The sequence below is a fragment of the Conger conger genome, chromosome 3 (assembly GCF_963514075.1).
Source record: "Conger conger chromosome 3, fConCon1.1, whole genome shotgun sequence".
Lineage (NCBI taxonomy): Eukaryota > Metazoa > Chordata > Actinopteri > Anguilliformes > Congridae > Conger > Conger conger.
In genome coordinates, this window is record NC_083762.1 from 39,992,732 (window position 1) to 40,013,433 (window position 20,702).

Here is a 20,702-nt window from a genome sequence, read left to right on the forward strand (position 1 = left end):
CCTAACTGAAATCAATTGAAGACAAATATAGGAAAGCCATGTTCTTGAATCAATGCATATTAATAAATTAATGCATATGTTCTGAATTATATCAATTTCTGTTCATACAATAAGGCAATAAATCTCTTTAACTTTAGTGACTCAGCTTGTCTCCCGATGCTGGGACATGCTCAGGAATTAAAGCATGCAAATTCATCAGTGGTTGGACACCACTCAAAACTACCATCTCGCCTGCCGGCAATAGGCAATAACCTCTGTCTCTTGAATGATGACGGAAATGTATTGGAAAAGATCGGTTGTACCGATTTGTCTTCAAGTTCATACCCTGGTCAGGTGCCATTCAGGTTTACTTCAAGCCATGGGTGTTAACTTATGTCCTTAGGGCACAGACATTCAAATTCAGGACTGGGCCATTGTTGCTAATGTGTGTCATGGCAGTCTACTTGTTTCCTCCCTGTAGAAATTCCAGCTACCAGCCTAAGAAAGAATCCAGCTGGAAGCAGCTTCTGCTCCAGCTGGATACCATCTGGAATTTGGTGATGGTCTGTTGTCTGTACCAAGCTGGCCCACCAGCTGGACATGGTCTTGCCAACATGGTTGCCATCTCAACCATCTTGTTGGCAGCTTGACCATCTCCAAACCTACAGATAATTGAAAGCAATGGTATTCTAGAACACTGACTAAGAATACTGAAGGGCTAAAACCACTCTGGAACAAGTTGGAATTTCCAAAAGGGCTTCGTGACATCAGATCAGATGATTCTAAAATAAAGGCAAATCTTTGCATTTGCTTTACAAACCTGGCTGATGTCGGTTCCAGTTGGTGTAGAGAAGAGGCTGGGCAGATCCATTGAATGGCAGCCAGCTGTACTCCCCAGTTCTGTCCTGGTCCTGAAGGGCAATCCAGTAGTACTGGCCGACATGGCTGCTAACTGCATTTATCAGGCTGTTTATGAAGACCTGTTCAAATCTGAAATATCAAAATATTAAATATTACGGCAACAGACTATCACAATGAAATAGAAGAGTCATGCATGACACAAGCAATGCAATAACAACTGTAATGCTGCATAGTACAACTTCCTTTTATTTTCATTTCTGCATTTCTAAAAACAGTATCAAATGACTAAACATGTGAACATAACACACACACTTGTAGACAGAGAATGTTTGTTGTGATCAGTGTAACTCATGGATGCAACAAAGTCAAAATATGGAAATTGGTTCACATGTATAGCCACCAAATCAGATAATTTCTTTAGACATGGCCATGTGTGTTAAGACCAGGAAGTATCACCAGTAAGTCCACATCCCAGTATAGGCCAAACGTAATTTTTGTCCATGAGTTGTCTACTTTATTGACAGTTGACTCCTAACTCTACAGATCCTAAATATATGAGTTACTTACATAATTGATTTGCTTTCCAATCATAATCCTGGTCAAACACTTTGTATAATGGCTCATGGTTAATAGATCAAAATACTCCTGAAGCATATCTGACAGCATGACAATAAATAAACTGCAATGGAACAATAACACATTGTTCCCATGAGGGAAAGGTGAAAGTGAACACATAATAAGGTTTATTACCGGTTTTCCACGGTGGCAAGAGGTGCTTTGCAGTAATAGCCTCTGACAGCATCTTCATAGCCATGTAAATGATCTGTAACATTGTAGCAGAAGTGACCTCTCCTCTTCCAACCCTAATACAACAAACACAGAGACAGAGATCTTGTTAGCATGGAAAAAATCTTCTATACTAAAGAATTTGCTATAAGCCATGTCCAGGTTTTATATCTGTGCTCTTTGGGATGTTTTAAATTACATCTATTAATATTTTATCCATAAAAAAATAAAGATATGATGAAGTGCTCTAAAACAGTTTTAAGACAAATAGCAAAAATCATCAAATGAAAACAATAAAGTGCTAAGCCTGGCTGATTGACACACAAGAGGCATAAGTAAGAGGTCTACAGGAGATACAATCACACTCGTATTACCCGATGACTTTTTCACTCACTGCATTTTATTACAGTAAAAATAATCCACCGTCATGACAAAGATATGGATCCTGCACAATTAATCAAATAAGAACAGCCCCGGGTAAAACAAGCAAACAAACGCCGCAAAGAACCAGGGGGCGTCAGTTTCAGGCTGTGCTCCGACAAATGACCATCTGGGAGGGTAACAAGACCCCCAAACCCCTCTGTTTTGACAAGTGTCTTCCATTTGCTCCTGCCTTTGGTGACCGACGGCTGTCACGGACACCCCTGATCTCGCACAAGGAAGGAATATTTTTTATTTTTTATTTCAGCTGAAGCTGTCTGGTTTGAACGGTTCTATAGCCTCCTTTCATGATTATATAGAGAAAATACTCAGAACAGACCAATACTCTTCAGAACAGACATGCTGCCCATGAAACACGCTTCATATTTCAATCCTTTAATCTGCATGTTTTTGAAATCAATAAAATATGTACTGGAACACACAGATCACATTTGTCTCATTAGCTTTTTACTAATATACAATGCAATATTAATTGTTGTGAATATGGTAAGCTACATAGTGAAGAGTAGTGACACTACCCATAAAAGAATACAAACATTTACAGTTTGTCTGTAGAACACATTTTGGCGAACATGAGATCTTTGAGTTGGCACAGAGCTTACAGTACGCGACAGACATGGTAACATTATCCCTCTCTCCACAGTGCAGGAACATTACCGCATTGCTTGGTGAAATGAAATATCCGACTACAAAGACCTCCTTACAAACACCTGCCTGACCCTATGCCTGGCAGGCTCAACGGCGACAAAATAACAGGTAATAAAAGAAAAGGAGCATTAAGAATGGAAAACATGGCTAAAGCAACGGACCTTGATGCAAGCATCAGTTTGTTGCAGTTGCACACCGAGGACCGAGGTTCGATTCCCGGTCCTGTCAAAAGCCGGCACACGTTGAGCAACACAATTGGCTCGCTGCTCTGAGTGCGGGGGGAGGGGCTTAGCAGGGGCTGTAGGACCGCCATATACAATATAGGCCACATTTTAGTCATCTCAGAGTCACGGTTCAGAGACCGGCTACAAGCACGGCTTGTAGAAGGCGCATCGTTCTCTACAAATCTTGGGACTCCCAGGCTGCCAAGCAAGGGGTCATTGCAGTGTAACATGGGCAATTGGCGTATGTAGGGTAGTGGCTACCAAATTGTGAAAAAACAGGAAAAATCTGAAGCAAAAATAAAAAAGAATACAAAACAAAAGAATGTCAGCAAAAAAAGAAAATTAATTGTCTAGCTTTCCCAATTTCTTTTGCCCTATTTACATATTAAGCTCAATTTCCCATACCCTCCTTTGTCAAAATATAATCCCTCTGCTCATTTGAAACAGGTGTAGGGAATTTTGAATGACAAGAGTTGAGTTCGCATTAGCTTAAGAGGAAATGCTAGCCTAATAGGATGTGTTGCCAAACAAATTTTACAAGAAATCTAATACTCCATAAACAATCATCCCCTTTGCAACCATCAATAGGATTACAGTTTTACAATCTAGTGTGTGACACACCCACTTGAAGAACCAACCTCCAGGGAATGAATGAACAGAAACGGCAAAAAAAAATTAAAAAACGTGTAAAACCATTCATTTTTCAGTACCTAATTCAACTATCCATTGGACCTCTTATTATGCATTCCTTTTCCTTGTGTAACATCTATGTTTCTTTTTGGCACAGATTGCCCTTCATATATAAAGTGAGTGGGTGTGTGCAAGCGTGTGCACAGTGAGACGGTTTGTCTCCTGAGGGCATTCCAAACACATCAGTCTCTTGAGCAACGAGGCTCATGGGTAAGTGAGTCATTTCTGCTAAATAAGACCTCAGCATGATATGAAAGTCAGACAATACATCACTCGGTCGCTTGAATAGGCTTATTGTGCTGATTACCGACAGTCTGGTTCACAGAATTCACAAAAAAAGCCTTTTAATACACATGGTAATCTGCGCAGTGCAGACTCCTGCCAGAAATCTGTTGTATACCGGATCTGACTAACATAGCACAAAATGAATCCCGCTGCAATAAAACTGCATAAAAATGTAGCAGCGTTCCCGTAATTATCTCAAGGAGAAACCACAATCCCTGCTACGATTTAGCCAGCAGACACCCACACTCAGAGTAGCTTACATTTTAACATATCACAGAGTGATATGTCACAGTGTGATATTTAGCACCTGCCTTGGGGGTAAATTGGCAATGCTCCACATAATTAACCCCAGAGCAAACACAGAGAAGTGTCGCGGCCTCTTAAAAACTACGTACACAGTTTCCACTAACGATGATGTTTAGCATGCTGTTTAAAAGATAAGATGCATACTTGCGGTTCCCATGAGGTATTTTGGTCAAATTATCTGATCCTAAATGAAGCGGGAGATGCACCTGCCGATAAGACAGAGGGCGGATGCTACAATGCTGAAGGAAATATTCTGCGCACTTTAGAACTTGAGTGTCCTGGACTTCTTGGGGAGGAGACCCAGTGGTTTGACGCCACATTCCAATAAGATAAGTGAGAGTGAGAGAGAGATTGTTGCATTTCTATAGTGTTTTTCTCACACTCAAAGCACTTTACAGTGATGAGGGGGAACCTCACCTCAATCACAACCAATGGGTACGACAGCCATTTTGGACCAGAACGCTCACCACACATCAGCTGAGTTGAAGAGGGAGAAAACCCTTTCTTTGATGATGATGATGGCAGGTTGAAAGAGCCAGGTTGGTAATTTAGCTAGGACAAGAGTGCGGTTCCCTGAATAGTAAGCCATCTCCTCACCTCGGGGCAGCCCTCATCCCAAGAGCCAGTGTGGTGTAGAGGGAGAAGGCCTGCCCTCCTGCACACTGCAGGGAGCCTTTCATCACAGGAAGCCAGCAGCCAGTTCCCTTCCTGAAACACAAACATCTATCAGCTCACAGAGACACATCACTCACATTACCGCATCTTCCCTTCCAGCAACTCAAACATCTATCAGCTCACAGGAACACATCACTCACATTACTGCATCTTCCCTTCCAGCAACTCAAACATCTATCAGCTCACAGGGACACATCACTCACATTACCGCATCTTCCCTTCCAGCAACTCAAACATCTATCAGCTCACAGGGACATATTACTCGCATTACCATATCTTCACTTCCAGCAACACAAACATCTATCAGCTCCCGTGGATGTATTGCTCACATTATCACATCTTCACTTCCAGCAACACAAACATCTATCAGCTCACAGAGACATATTACTTATATTACCACATCTTCCCTTCCACATCTATCAGCTCACAGGGACACATCACTCACATTACCACATCTATCAAACTGCAATTACTCACAATGCCCATGTTAGATTATATGCACAGACACACTTTCCCTTTCTGAACAGAGGTGAAAGTTTTTAATAGAGGATGTGAAAACCAAAAGCCTCGTACATCCTTGTTTGCTTTGACACAAAACCGTGTGAGATTTTGGCGGAGATTGGGCTCCCATCTGTGCCAGGGAGTGAAGTCCACAGGCAAGCCATCCGACCACTCGAAGGCAGGTGAGGTCTGGTTGTTCAGACCGATCCACACTTCTGATCCAGAGCCTGAAACTTCCATCAGACCACACATGCGGCGAGTTATCAAACACTGCAACAATGCATGCTGGGGCATGACGTAGCACGTCTGACTTCAGCGCGGTGTTCCCTTTAATGTGTCTGAATTTGAGGGGGCCCCTTGAATGTTTGCTGTGAATGTGTCAAACCATATGCACCATTGCTGTATCTCAGTATTAAAAAATAAGCTGTGCAGCAGATATGTAATTTCACCTTCCCTTACGATTAGAGCATTCTTAACTTCCTATATCTGCTCTCCACCAGCTGTAGGTTTTATGCCTCGGTGTAATAGGAAGAAGGCCTTGAAAAGGCCTCTGTGCAGTCAGCCTTACAGTAAGCCCTGTCGGAGCCAACTTCAGGCATTCTAACTTCACAACATACGTGAACTACAGGGTTCTGTTTGTGATATCAGACCATTATGTTAGCTTCAATGACCAAATTACATTTGGCAGCAGCTGAGTAGCTACTATGTCCATCTCTAGGCAGGCTAGGGTACATAAAATTAAATAAAGTAAACAAAAATGACATTTAAAAAGTATGAAACAAACATGAGAACGACAGCATCACTCACATGGTGACGTTGAACTGAAAGCAAGTTTGTTTCTCTCATCCAATAACTTCAGTTGCATTGAAAATGAATTTAACCAAGTTATGTCCCTGAAGAAAATTGGTTACGCTTCGGTAGGGACAAAATGTGGAGTGTGTCTAGAGTGGGGCGGGAGTACAGGGCACTCACAGTTGCTGAGCAGACTGAGGAGAAGCTCCATGTCTGCCAGGGAGTGGAGGCTGGTCAGGTTGGCTCCTACGGCCCGGCAGGAGGCGGACGACTCCGCCCAGCTCCGCGGCTCCGACAGGACCTGGTAGCAGAAGCGGTTGTGGGGCACCCAGCCGGCGGCGCACACCGTGCGATAGTACTGCCAGTGCTCTACAGGGCAGCAAGGCGGTTAGGGCTTTTCATTCCCGCCGCGATTGAAATCCCAGAATTTCAACAATTTTAACAGTCTGTTCATTCTTCTTGACTAGGTGCTGTTCATGCTAAGTAGGGTTATTTACCGTCTTCAATCACATTATGTCAGAAATAGCTATGTCATAAAGAATAAAATTCTAACGTTCACATTGTGCTTATTGTACTATAATGCCATGAACTAGGTTACATAAGAGGTTATTTAACTGATCAGTGGCTAAGGTACATGACTGGGACCTGGAAGGTTGGTGGTTCAGGCTCCAGTGTAGATATGATAGCTAGATAAGATCGGCACAGCTGTTGGGCCCTTGAGCAAGACCCTAAACCCCATATTGTTCCAGGGGGGGTTGTGCCTTGTGTAATCTAATCAACTCTAAGTCGCTTTGGAATAAAGCATCAGCTAAGTCAGCAGGTCCAAAAGATTATACAGAAATAAGTACAATAATAGCAATAATGAGATCTTGTATATTAATATATTGATTGAGGTCTGTTGACTGAAGTTTTTGTCAAATACCAAACCCCCAACAACAAGTCAAACACATCCCACAATTTCACATGCCATGTATGACTCAAAAGCAGGCCTGCTCCTTATTTCTAAACATACAGCATAATAATGAAAGATTTTGATAATGTATTTAGATGCTCACTGATATAAAATGGGGACACGTCACTGAAAATGCCCTCTATAGTGGAGTCAAATGTGTTTTCACTGTCCTCCTCAGAACTATTCACTCAGCTAAGCGATTTCTTTCATAGCCTGCAAATGTAGTGTCTTCTATTTAGACTTAAAAAGGACCCTGACATGACCCTGATTAGTGCAGCTTGTAGATTTTCAAAATGCAGAGAAGGTGAGGTCCACCCCAATAGTTCTTACAGATAGAAGCATGAGTGTTAACCCTTACTTTTTTAACGGTATATGCTGTGACGAAAGTGATTGAAAATTGCACCGTGAAAAATGGAATGAATGCAAAAAAATCCCACTCCAGCCCGAATACAGGCTGGTGCGACTTAAGGGGTTAAGGGTGGAAAAAATGATGAATTAATTAACACGTGTTGGTGAGAATCTAAGTAGGAACCTAGTGTTGTAGTCCTGAACTTGATCAGTTTACATTTTTGTCATCTCTTTTCACGCAGTTGCTTGCAATATAGCACAGTAAGCACAGTGTGAACATAGGACTTTTATTCTTCGTGACATGCATACTGTAGCTATTTCTGACATAATGTGGCTTAAGAGGGTAAATAATACCTCATAACATTAAAAGCACCTAATTAAGAACAATTAACAGATTGATGAAACTCTGGGATTGCAATTGTGGTTGAAACGAAAACCAGCATACACAGCGTTCCCCCAGGACCGACATTGCAGGCCCCTGGTTCAGGGCATTGGGGGCACCGGAAGGTCACAAGCTCAGACCCTGGCCTGTTCTGAATGTGAGGATGACACCTAACCCCTATTCACACATTTCACCCTTTCACCCGTATTCACACAATTCACCCTTTCACCCTTACTGACACATTTCACCCTTTCACCCTTACTGACACATTTCAACCTTTCACCCTTATTCACACATTCACCCTTTCACCCTTACTGACACATTTCACCATTTCACCCTTACTGACACATTTCACCCTTTCACCCTTATTCACACATTCACCCTTTCACCCTTACTGACACATTTCACCCTTTCACCCTTATTCACACTTTTCACCCTTTCCCCCTTATTCACACGTTCCCTACCACACGACCAAAGCCAGGTTTCCCCCGTGAATCACACCAGCATGTGTGCAAACAGAGGAACACAATGCAAGGTTTACTTTTCCTATTGTGAGTAAAAGATGAGCGACACAGATGGAATGTCGGGCGGGGTTACCGAAGGGCTCGGCTGTCCGGCTGTCATTGGGGGTTTTCTTGCAGATGTAAGGCAGCGCCGACTCGCAGTCCAAGCTCTGCCACTGGTGCCCCGAGGCTGAGTTATACACGCCGCACTGCCTGCTCTCCTGGCCCAACACGCCCGAGATGCCTGCAAAAGGGCGTGGACCAGACCTGGGTCAAATGCGTAATTGTGTTGGATTCAAACCTTTTTCTATGCTTTACTGAGCTTTACTGAGTATGGAACTTCTGAAATACTCTGAAAAAGTCCATGTTCTGCCTTCTGGTCCTCTTGGTTGACTCAATTACACCAGGCAAGGTCAATTGAGCACATAAAAGAATATGAATCCAACCAAATTGCGTATTTGACCCAGGTTTGACATGGACGTCCCTATTTAGGGAAATACTCCTCCACTTATATGACAACCTTACATGTGAAACACAAGCACAAAATAATGTTATGCCAATACTTCAGAGGGGGTAAATGCTGCTAGCATATTTTCCCTTTCAGTTCTTTTAATTCAACGATTATTGGAAAGGTACAGCACAATACAATATTTGGTTTACATATTTACTGTTAAACATTTCCAAAACAAAATATAATTCCCAACCAACATGTGTCAGACTGATGCCTTCACATTTCAATTCAAATAATCCATGATGTTCATTTTGTGTGCCATATGAAAAACATGGGTCACCTGCGACGAAGTTGACCAGGACTAGGGGCGCTCCATCTGACCACTGCCAGCCTGCCCTCTCCTCCAGATGGTTCAGACCGATCCACACGATCACCCCCACTTCATTCAGCCTCTCTGGAGAGAGAGAGAGCAAGCAAAGCTTGAGCCAGGAAAGGGGACTGCAAGCAGCTCTGGTCCCAGTGATTGATGGTAGAGTTCAAAGGTCAGACATTGAGCACTGTGGCTGCATCTCAAAGACAAACAATTCTGCCTTCTAAGGCAGGAAGGCATCGAGTCCCATCCCATTCGAAAGTAAAAACTAAAATGGTGCCTCCGTTCGGACGATTTGAAAGGCAGCATCAATGTATGCTTCGCTGGGTATGATATCCCCTAATTCTTAGTGATTAACCTTCTTACTTCTATTAAATTATTGGCGGCTGAAAAACAGTGGCAGAGTTAGCATGGAACCACAGAAGTGCACAGAACCGGAAAAGAGCTCATCCACAAGTGGAGGTATACAGCGATCTTGATTTTTTTTTTGATCTACATTTTAATTACATAATACACCGAAATGAGATATTTAATCTTTTTAAGCCTCTGTGAGCTTTCCATGAACTAGACAGCTAAATTGCTAGTAATCACGCATCACCTAGTTACTTTGACTCAGCTTCCTGCCTTCAAAGTGCGTCTCATTACATGCTGCCTAAGCACCTCTGAAGACGCCTTTGAAGGACAGTGCACTAGTCAGGCAGCAAGGAAGTGAGGCATCAAGGCTACTGCCTTCAGGTTGTGATGTGGTTTGAGCTCTCTGTACCTGTTATGTACCTCTGCTCCACCAGGTCAGTGATGCTCAGCAGGTTGCCTCCCTGAGCTTTGCATGAGGAGTGTGCCTGGCTCCATGTCACGATGGTATACAGGTTGAACTGGTAACAGGCTTTCGTTTCCTGGTTCACATCCCAGAACATGCCGCAGCCAGACTCTGAAATTCACAACAAAAGCAGAGTGGACTGACGGTGGACATTGACCTCTTCCAGTAAGCAACACATGGCTCCTCCTCATTTCTGCGTCTGATGGTCTGTGCGGTAGGGGAAAGGAATGTAGGGGAAAAGGATCAGGGCTGAGGGGCAGAGAGAAGCAGGCAAAAAACTATGGGGTCGGTGCCAGTGACAAGGCATCTTCCAAAATACTATCACACCCCTTTATATGTTGAATACCGAGGTGGCAACCTTTCAGAAAAGGACACCACCGCATTAGTGCTGGTTCGGGCTCCATAGAGACTGCAGAAGGGTAAGGTCGGTGTACACCAGGAATCATCAACTGAACTGAACTGCTGGTTTTCCACCCTCCCTTTACCTGGGAGTCAGGTGTGAAGACCAATCAGGTGTGATTACTAATTGTTCAGCTAACTATCTGGGAGAAAAGAAAACCGGGGCCGGATTTGGATTCAAGGTCCGGATTTCATGATTGCTGGTGTGGACCATCAGCAATACTTGGAAAGGTAAACCAGTGATAGGTAAGAGCACAATGACTTGATCATCTGGGATAAAGTGACAATGCTCTACCCAGCGATCAAACTGTGAGTGAGAGAGAAAGAGAGTGTGTGCATTTGTGAGAGTGTAGACGTGTGTGTGAGTATGTGTGGATGCATGCGAGTGTGTATTTCTGCATGAATGTGGGTGTGTACCTGGAGTTGGACAGAAGCCCCATTTCTCATCCTGGTCGTAGCGGCTGGTGGTGGCGCACCAGTGACGATGGTCCTCCCGGCCCTCGGCAGTGCACTCGGAGTACCACTTGTTATTGTACTTAAAGGGCAGAGCGCAGGGCATGCCGTGCGCATTGCCCAAGAGAGTGTGGATCTCTGCAACAAACACGTCTCAATTAGCACCAGCCGTGTGCATAGCAGACCTGGGTCAATTACGTAATTGTTTTGGATATAAATACTTTTCTGTGCTCGATTGATCTTGCCTGGTGCAACTGAGCCAACCAAGAGAACCAGAAGGCAGGATTTGCCCTTTTTTTATAGGTTCCAATACACCAGACAACCCTTGTAAAGCGAAGGAAATATTAGAATCCAAAGCAAGTGCATGATTCACCCAGCGATCGAACTGTGAGCGAGAGAGAAAGAGAGTGTGTGACTGTGAGAGACAGCGTGTATGTGCGAGTATGCGCGGATGCACGCGAGTGCTTATTTCCGACAGACGCCCGTAAAACACAGCCGACAGTCCGACGAGCCCCTTCGCCGACTCGCCTTCGTAAGGGTATGCGCAGGGCCCCTCCCCGGAGGTGGAGAACCTCCTCCACTGGTGGTAAGCGGACCTCTTGGCCACCACGAGGCTTCCGGTGACGGCCAGCTTCAGCTGGTGCGCCCCAAACAGGGTGTTCCCGCTGCAGCGCCACCACAGGGTCCGGAGGGGCACGTCGCACTCGTAGGTGCCCAGCGGCTGCAGGGGGTCGCTGGTGTTCAGCCCCAGACACAGGCTGCTGCCCAGGTTGAAGAGGCGGTGGCGGGACACCCACTTCCACAGCATGGACCGGGTCGGCTTCTCGCAGCTCTCCAGAACCAGGTTGGACTGGTCCAAGCTGACACAACGGTTGAGCTGAACGCTCTCCAGAATGAAAGTACCTTGACCTAAAATGCCAAACAGTAAAATTGGTCAAATTCTTGCACATTTTAAATACTAATGTGTATGCATCTGAAATAGTGAAATCCTTCAGTCAAGACACAACTGTTTTTCCATTCAGTTTTGAGCGATAGCAGGATAGAAGAGGTGACATAAACGGATAAGGGTTATATCAGGCAGAATTAGGGCAAATACACTCCTCATCCCTACACAGACATATAAAAGCATAGACAGTAACTATAAAGGAGTCATTCATATTTAAATACAAATACTTTCATACTGTATACAGCCATCTTCACTTACAGGAAAATGTTCATTTGAACATGTGTCTATCAAAGATAAAGTGTGTACAAACTTCAACTATGTAACTAGTGTTCAGACTAGTTGTATGCAATGCAAATAAACAAAATGTAGACATAGTATATTGTAGCCTAATTCAACATTAGGTTGTGCAGTATGCTTCTAGTTCATGGAGCTTCAGTTAATGTTCATCAATCATTTATTTGCTGATTTTGAGGCTTGGATTATTGTCTTTCAGAAAGATTAATTTGCAGCCAAGTTTGAGCTTCCTGGCAGAGGAAACCAGGCTTCTGGCCAACATGTCTTTGTACATGCGAGAGTTCATGATTCCATTGACCTCAACAGGAGCTCCAGCAATAGTAGATGCAAAACTAGCCCATGACATCAGTGATCCACCATAGTTCACCGTATGTATGATGTCCTTGTCAACATGTATCCTTCTTCCAATGCAAACACAGTTCCATTTTGGCCATGCCATCTGACCATAACACCTGGTTCCAATGAAGTTCCAATGCCATTTAGAAAACTACATACAGTTTGTTTTTCTTCATTGCCCTCACTGCTTTCCTCTGGCAAAAACATACCCTGCCAAAAAGCCTACTGGCACGGAAATCGCAGTAGAGTTGGAGACTTGGAGATTTGTAGAACTACGGCCCCTGAATTTTTCTTTGAATCCAAAAATATCTTTTATACCACAGTGGTTAACCTGGCTGTGTATATTTCCAATACAATCTACTTGTGGGTGGTATATTTTAGGAGAAGCTGAGGAGGGAGGTGGGGGTGGTGAGGGGTTCCAGACCACCCCCATACAATCTTGCCGTTGTTGTCAATACAGATTTTATGTCTGACTTGAAATGTGTGTTATTATAGTTATTTACATTACTTACATATGCACATACACTCAATGATCAGTTTATTAGGTAGATCTGTACATCAGCTTGTTAATGCAAATATTTAATCAGCCAATCATGTGGTAATGACTGAATACATAAAGCATGCAGCATGGTCAAGAGGTTCAGCTGTTTTTCAGACGGTCTCAGAATGGGGAAGAAATGTGATCTAAGTGACTTGTGGAATGACTGTTGGTGCCAGACAGGGTGGATTGAACTGTTGATCTCCTGGGATTTTCACGCACAACAGTCTCAGAGTTTGCAGAGAATGGTGCAAAAAACAAAAAACATCCAGTGAGCAGCAGTTCTGCAGGCAGAAACACATTGTTAATGAAAGAGGTCAGAGGAGAAGGAAACTGACAGGAAGGTCACGCAAATTGTAACGCGAATAACCACGCATTACAACAGTAGTATGCAGAAGAGCATCTCTGAACACACAACGCATCAAACCTCTTAAGTGGATAGGCTACAGTAGCAGAAGACTAAATAAGAAGACCAAACACAGGTGCATCGACAGTTAAAACTCCTCACTTGCATCCAACATGCAAAATAAATATATCTGATGTAATTTGTAAATTATTGTCAAAGGTATCACAGATCTATTAAATCACCAAATTCTTTGATAGGCCGTTGGATCAACCTTTATCAAAAAGTACAACTCACAACCAGATTAAAATGAAGAAATCTATTAAATTACAACAAGTGTCTTAAGCCGAAAGAAGGCTTCAGGTCAACTACCTTAAACAAAAATATGTTACAGACACTGACAGATTACAGTCACAAAATAAATGAATGAAAGAAAATACCAAACCACAGCTTGTCTCTCCCAAAATAGTCCCAATGAAGCCAAAATCAAAGTAAAAAAAAACCAAAAGACATTCCAAACAGACAGAATATTCCAAAAAGGCAAGGGATGAAATGTAGGCCAAACCGAGATGCAGGACTCAGATGCCAATTTCCAACTTGAACTTTTAACTTAAAACTCTAAACTAAAAGAAAAGCATACACTCTTCTCTTGGATCAGAGAGGATCCAAAGAATACAGATTTCTTCCCAATAATATATATTTTTATTGGGTCAGGCCAATCGACAATACAACACATGGGCTATTCCATGCTAACTTCCGGAGGTTGCACCACAGCACCTATTGGATTTGTCTCCTTTCCTCTGTGTTCGTAGGCAATTGTGAGATATTGCATTCCTGAAAACTGGAGCTTCACACCTTGTAGAGCCATTTAAAGTTTGCCAAGTGTCACAATGAAAAACATGTTCTGGCACGAAATGTGATATTTAGAGGTCAATAACTTTGTGAAGACTATCCGAACTTCATACAGCCTAACATACCTATAACACTCCTATAATCTAAAATGGAGGAGTCCAAATGCCATTATAGCTGCTGTAGAATATTCCACTTCTTAAACAGGGTTTAATCTATTACTGCATACATCCTTGATGAACTTTAAAAAATGATCTGTTAACAGGGTTCTATGGTTTATAAAATAGAACTGTTCAGGGGATTCATTCAAAACTGTACGTCGCTCTGGATAAGACCGTCTGCCAAATGCCATTAATGTAATGTAATGTAAAAAAGAAATCACAGCATCAAGAAATGACTTGTATTATAAAACATTCATATGTTGCAAGTTTAAACATCAATCATGCATCCTTTCTTTATAGTACATTAAATTAATGGCATTTGGCAGTTCTTATCCAGAGCGGAAGACAATCCTCCCCTGGAGCAATGCAGGGTTAAGGGCCCAATGGCGGTGTGGATCTTATTGTGGCTACACTGGGGATCAAACCACAAACCATGCGAGTCCCAGTCATGTACCTTAACCACTAGGCTATAACTCATTTCATTCACCTTTTACACAAATAAATGTGTACAGAAGCATTAAATATTTGAGAAGAAATACAACAGTGCAAGAGGTCAATAGAATTAATAACAATAAAATGAAATGAAATAACATTTTATTCATTATATATTTCTAATATACTTCTAATACATACAATACAGAAAATATACATAGACATACATTACAATATCTAATTTATACAAATATCTAACTTATACAAAGATGGTGTATTTTATTTACATTCTTGGATTGATGTGTATACAAATGTCATATCAAATCATACTTTTAATAAAGTAGCAGTTGGAGTGATACCAAAACAATAATACTGAATTAACAGATTATTTTGTTTAAATTGATCAAGGATTTATGCAGTAAGAGCTTACACCCCATTTAAAAAGTGGAATAGTCCACAGTAGCTATACTGGTAACAGTAAACAGACTCTTCCATTTTAGGTAAAAGGGGTGTTATAAGTGGAAGATGCATGAAGTTAGGATAGTTGGAAGTGCTGAATAACCAAAACCCACTGAGTACCAAAGCAAATTATTTCTAGAAAAATTGATTTAGGCTGTAACTTCAACACATCTGAAGTTGAGGGTTGGGTGAAATTTCTAACAGGTCAAAATGTGTCAAAAAATGCCTCATGTTATTTGTGTCATGTTTATCTTCACACAATGAGAAAGTGTTCTCAGATGACTCTCATTTATAAATAAAATACCACTCAAAGTATGTTTACTTTTGGAAATATGACCCCTCACAATTGATCCCCATTGCATTAAAGATCAGACCATACACAATTACATCTCGGTACACATATTCACACTCTGGCTTCCGCTTTATTTTGCTATGGCCTGACGCAGAATATCAAACATAGTGCCAATTTAAGGTACAGGAACCTATGAGTATGATAACTGCCAGTGTGGGGTTTACCAGGACACCCCTGTTGACACACACACACACACATACACACCCACATACACACACACACATACAGACACACACACACACACACACACACACTTACAAGTTCCTCTTCTCTGTATCTTATCTCTTAGCCATGACTGAGCCCTCTCCTAGGGCTCCAAACAGAGAATGGAGAATTAGGAGGTTCCTAACAGGTGGGAAGCTGACCTGAGATTGACATGAACTTGTTGAACTTGATGAAAATGTAGGGATTTTTAATGGTCCACATAACTGTGACACATCTTTTTTGAAGAATATAACCTTTCACATTTTTGAGCATACAATATAGCTCATTACATATACTGCTCTTTTATACAACCTTCAATGTTGACTTTTATCAAGAGTGTGAACAACTATAGATAACTAACATATAAATAACTCTAAATAACTCTATTGTTTTATTTATTCATTTTTATTCCTAAATTAAAACTCATTGTAAATCTGTAAATTGAGTGTACGTAATGTGACCTGCTTCAGGATAAATCCATCTGTATAAACAGTAGTATAAAAAACTATTTGGGTATGTTGCTGTGATAAAGGGTGACTGCTTTCTAAATAAATCATATAATACAAGATTTGCTCTTTTGCTGAAGAAGCTGTTCTGTTATCAGAAATTAAAGTGATTTTCATGGTCACAAAACAGCCAACATGCCTCCAGTTCTTGACAGATGTGAACTGCAGGCATAGGCAGTCACTGTGGACATGTATCGTTGTACAGCTGTATACAATATTCACTGTGTTTTGAAGTGCCGAGGGTCATTTGGCATTTACCTCTTTATTCAAACTGATGACAGGGAAGGGAGTGGGTTATCAAACCCACAGGGCCATTCAAACTCGGTCGACTGTTGGACATGATGGACAAAAGAAGAGGCAGATAGAAAGATATCACACCCATTTTATTCTTCACTGGAATGAAACTCAATATCCCACATCTCAAAAAACCCTACACTCTTTAAGAGGGCTTTGTGAACTTGCATTGGAGAGCACAATTCAAAGTAGTAACTAAAGTCCTCTATGTACAGATAATTAGCTGCTTGCAGAGTTCTACTTTAAAGAAAACATGTATCAGTAAGGATAAGCTGACTATAACTATGGATGAAATCAACATTTATCCGTAACTAAAGTCTCTAAAAGTCTCTAAAAAAGAACACTTGAATTCATATTTAAGCCAATATTCAGCACATTTATTCAAACCAAAGAACAGTCAGCATATCAAAAAGGATCTTTGTATTTCAGTACTTGGGTTTAATTGTGTAAATTGTGACATTGCTTTGAATTCAAGTGAATGTCTTTTACGTTAGCGTAATGATTTGGTAAAACAAAACGGAAAATGTGTGATAAAACCAAAAAATACCAATGGACAACAAGGTCAAATAATAAATCAGTCTCCAGTGTCAGTAAAAATCGATTAACCATTTGCTATAAAAAAAATGTAACATTTATGTTGCATGTGGATAGCTAATGCAGAACTAGTTTTGTTCCATAACTTTTCTATATTACTGCTGACTAACTAATGCACACAGTACAAACGGTTCATGAGCTCAGTGAGCAACCATGCGAACAAGCTTGGGCCTGCCAGCTATTTTGCCCCCCTCATGCTTGGGTCATGACTACCTCGCCTGACCTTCTCTGTACACACAATGCAGCACAGCTGGGACGCCCCCAGGTTCTTTGTGTTTATTTGGTGCGGAGCCTATCGTGAGAACCTAAGGTGGTCTTGGCCAGTTCGCTGTTGTCAAGGCCTTTGCTGTGAAATATGCGAACGCGCATGAACTACAGAGAAGCGGACGCACGTAGCACTGTACAATTCGCCAGAGAACCTCGAGAGACGTTTCAGATGAGTCCTGGGTCCTGTCTGGAAGCCATATGGTCAATATGGGTAGTCTAACTGCATTTCTAAAAGATCATCACAAGATGACACCCTGCACCTAAAAAGACTGGTTCTTCCTGGAGAAATATTAACCTTAAATTGACCTGAAGGAAGTAGAAAAAGTACAGAAGGACCTGATGAGCTTAACTGTGCTCAATTTGAAAAAATAAACTGAATGTAAACAAAGGGTTGATTTTGATTGATACTAACTGATCCAGTTGTCTTAAAAATGCTGAAAACACTATTGGCATTGACCAAGAAAATGGTCTATTTCTCGTGCCTCAGTAAAAACACAATTCCACCGTGTAATTCAGTCATAGTCTGACGCCTCCATCTGTGTTGCTTCCAGTATTATGTTTTCCATCCTAACACCTGGTGGTGGTGGTGATCACTCAGTCAAAAAACGTTCCTGCTTGTTTTGAATTCTGGTAGCTAAACAGAAAGGCTAAACAACAATTGCAGACTTACACCGTTGACTCAATTTCAACAGTAGCAGCCAAAGAGCAATAAATTACTACATAACTGTCCTGAACCCATTCTTCATACAAGTAAAATAGACCCAGTAAACAGACCCAGGAAAATGGGTGAGGTGCGTTTCAATACATGATGCAAAAAAATCCATTGAAAAAAAATCCATTATAAACTGGCCTCGGCCAGCTGGTATATGTCTGGATAACCCCCACAGCAGCCTCTTCTCATGCCTTTTCCCAAGCAGCATCTAGTTAAGTGAATAAAGGTAATCACGGATGTTAGCCAACTGTCATTGCTGTACCACCTCCAGTAAAGTGAATGTCCTCCCCAGTGACTGCAACGATGCGATTAACTCCTCCAAGGCGTGCCGTGAGCTTTTTGCACCATGGCTAGTCTGGTCTGCCTCCAGGAAATCGCAGCCTGTCATAGCCTTACGAAAGGACTTTAGGCTGACCGCTCCTTGCGTGAATTCCACACACCCAGACAGTGATGCCTGGCTTGTAAAGACGGAGGTGTCAGGCACGTTCTGTGTTGTTATCAGTAATGAGGGGCTGTACAAAAGATAGCAGCATGAGCCATCCGTAGACTGCCTCACAGGCAATCATGCTTCACAAGGATGTGAGGTTAACAGCAAAAGTCCCCTGGCAATTGGCTTAGTGTCAAATCTTGGGTCCCGATCCTGCATGCCATCGAGGTGAGATTCAGGATCACAGAAGATCCAGACTGTGCCAGTGCCTGGCTTTGGTAAACAGTGCATGGATTGCTTTATCAGTCCAACCACTAACATTGCAGTCGGCTTAAACCTCATCCAGGATGCAATATGAATTTCCCAACCAATTATCTCCATCCTGGCAGTTTCCAGCCACTGGAACCCACAGAACAGTATCCTCTGGTGAACTCTAGCTAACTCCACTTGTTGCCACATTCACCACCACTACTGACATCAATATGACTCCATACAGTCAAAGTCACAAATCCCCCATTACAGAACATACAATATACAAATACAGTACAGGAATATGGCTCTTTATTAAGAACTTAATAATAGAATCCCATATCGTACTCTGTGCATCAACTCAACTCAAAGGGCATATGCTATAGCAGCAAGCGAACAATTATGAAGATAATAAAGACAAGGAGAGTTAGTATATGGACAACATACACTCAGTGAGCACTTACGTTGTGTGTTCTGAGATGCTCTTCTGCATACCACTGTTGTAATGTGTGGTTATTTGTGTTACTGTCACCTTCCTGTCAGCTTTGACCAGTCTGGTCATTCTCATCTGACGTCTCTCACAAGGCATTTCTGTCTGCAGAACTGCTGCTCACTGGATTTTTGTTGTTTTTTTGCACCATCGTTTGCAAACTCTAGAGACTAGTATGTGTGATGTGAACATTAACTAAAGCTCCTGACCCGTATCTACATGATTGTATGCATTGCACTGCTGCCTCACGATTGGCTGGTTAGATAATCACATTTATAGATAGGTGAAATAAAATAAAAATGTGCCTAATAAAGTGCTCGGTGAGTGTACTTATGACTGAATATGATCATGCATATCACAGAATAAAAAAGGTGAAGGGAGGTACATAAAACCCCACGGCAAAAACACTAGACTCTCAGAAGAAAAGGTTCCAAAAGGCCCCACAGTGTCTCCGTAGCAGAACCCTGTCTACTTTCAGGGTTCTGTATTCAGAAAAATTGTTCATTTAGGGAGCTTACACACTTATGACACATACCATAGATGGTTGCATGAAAAATTAAGACAAGCCTAAGACTATGAAGACAAGCCAAATAACCCGTATGGAGCCTTTTTTTCTAATAGTGTACAAACACACAATTGATCATTTGAGAAACTGCACAAAACAGTCAAGGGTCACAGAGGTATTGGCTACAAACAGCCTCAGATAAGCAGGTGTCGCTGACAGAATAATTGCATAATGTAATGAGCCTTTCAATATGTGAAAATATTAAATAAGGCCAGACTCAACTGGAGACTTTCGGAACTATGATTAAGCTGGTATGTTGTGTTCCTTGCTGGAATTATTTAAAACCTTTGATACATGAATGTTCTGGAATATCACCAAAATGTGCCAGTGGGATCTTTTGAATACAGAGTACCTGATACAGAGTATCATCTTTCCCAAGTGTTCTTTCAGGCTCTTTCAGTGTATAGGCGTGAAGCAGAGTAGGGTTTGTAGTATGAACTAGTTTTAAAATGTTATACGATTTTATTTTCAAAAACCCCATTGCCTAGGTATCTTAAAGCATTTCTGTTAGTTCAAAGTTGGATACATTTGAAATATGTTCTGCAACATACATTGCTCTGGATAAGACTGATAAATCAATGTAAATGTATAATGTATAAACTCCTCCTGGGTTTTTGGAGAATTTACGGAACTCCACGTTGAATAATGTAGGCTATTCATACACAAGTACAAACTTGTGCTTCGATACGCCACTATAGCTAACCATTAAGATCAAAAGATAAATAAATCGGAGAACGTGGATATCCAATTCGTTTACTATTAATGATACGGATTTATCCAACACACGCTTTTACGCAGCCGATTTTTTCCAGCTGACACGG

At 41.8% G+C, this 20,702-nt stretch overlaps 1 protein-coding gene across 2 annotated transcripts in view; it reads right to left on the reverse strand.

Moving 5' to 3' along the window:
• pla2r1 (phospholipase A2 receptor 1) overlaps window positions 1-20,702 on the reverse strand; it is a 44,347-nt gene that overhangs the window by 23,320 nt on the left and 325 nt on the right. Inside the window, exons 2-11 of one of the 2 annotated variants that reach the window (XM_061234833.1) lie at window positions 11,392-11,772; window positions 10,828-11,001; window positions 9,958-10,122; window positions 9,165-9,278; window positions 8,468-8,617; window positions 6,369-6,557; window positions 5,469-5,623; window positions 4,818-4,928; window positions 1,591-1,703; window positions 800-969 (exon numbers count right to left, since the gene is read on the reverse strand). In XM_061234833.1, the coding sequence (XP_061090817.1) occupies window positions 800-969; window positions 1,591-1,703; window positions 4,818-4,928; window positions 5,469-5,623; window positions 6,369-6,557; window positions 8,468-8,617; window positions 9,165-9,278; window positions 9,958-10,122; window positions 10,828-11,001; window positions 11,392-11,772 (1,722 nt within the window). Of the gene's footprint in view, window positions 1-799; window positions 970-1,590; window positions 1,704-4,817; window positions 4,929-5,468; window positions 5,630-6,368; window positions 6,558-8,467; window positions 8,618-9,164; window positions 9,279-9,957; window positions 10,123-10,827; window positions 11,002-11,391; window positions 11,773-20,702 lie in introns of both variants that reach the window. The other variant, XM_061234831.1, reaches the window with a different exon arrangement.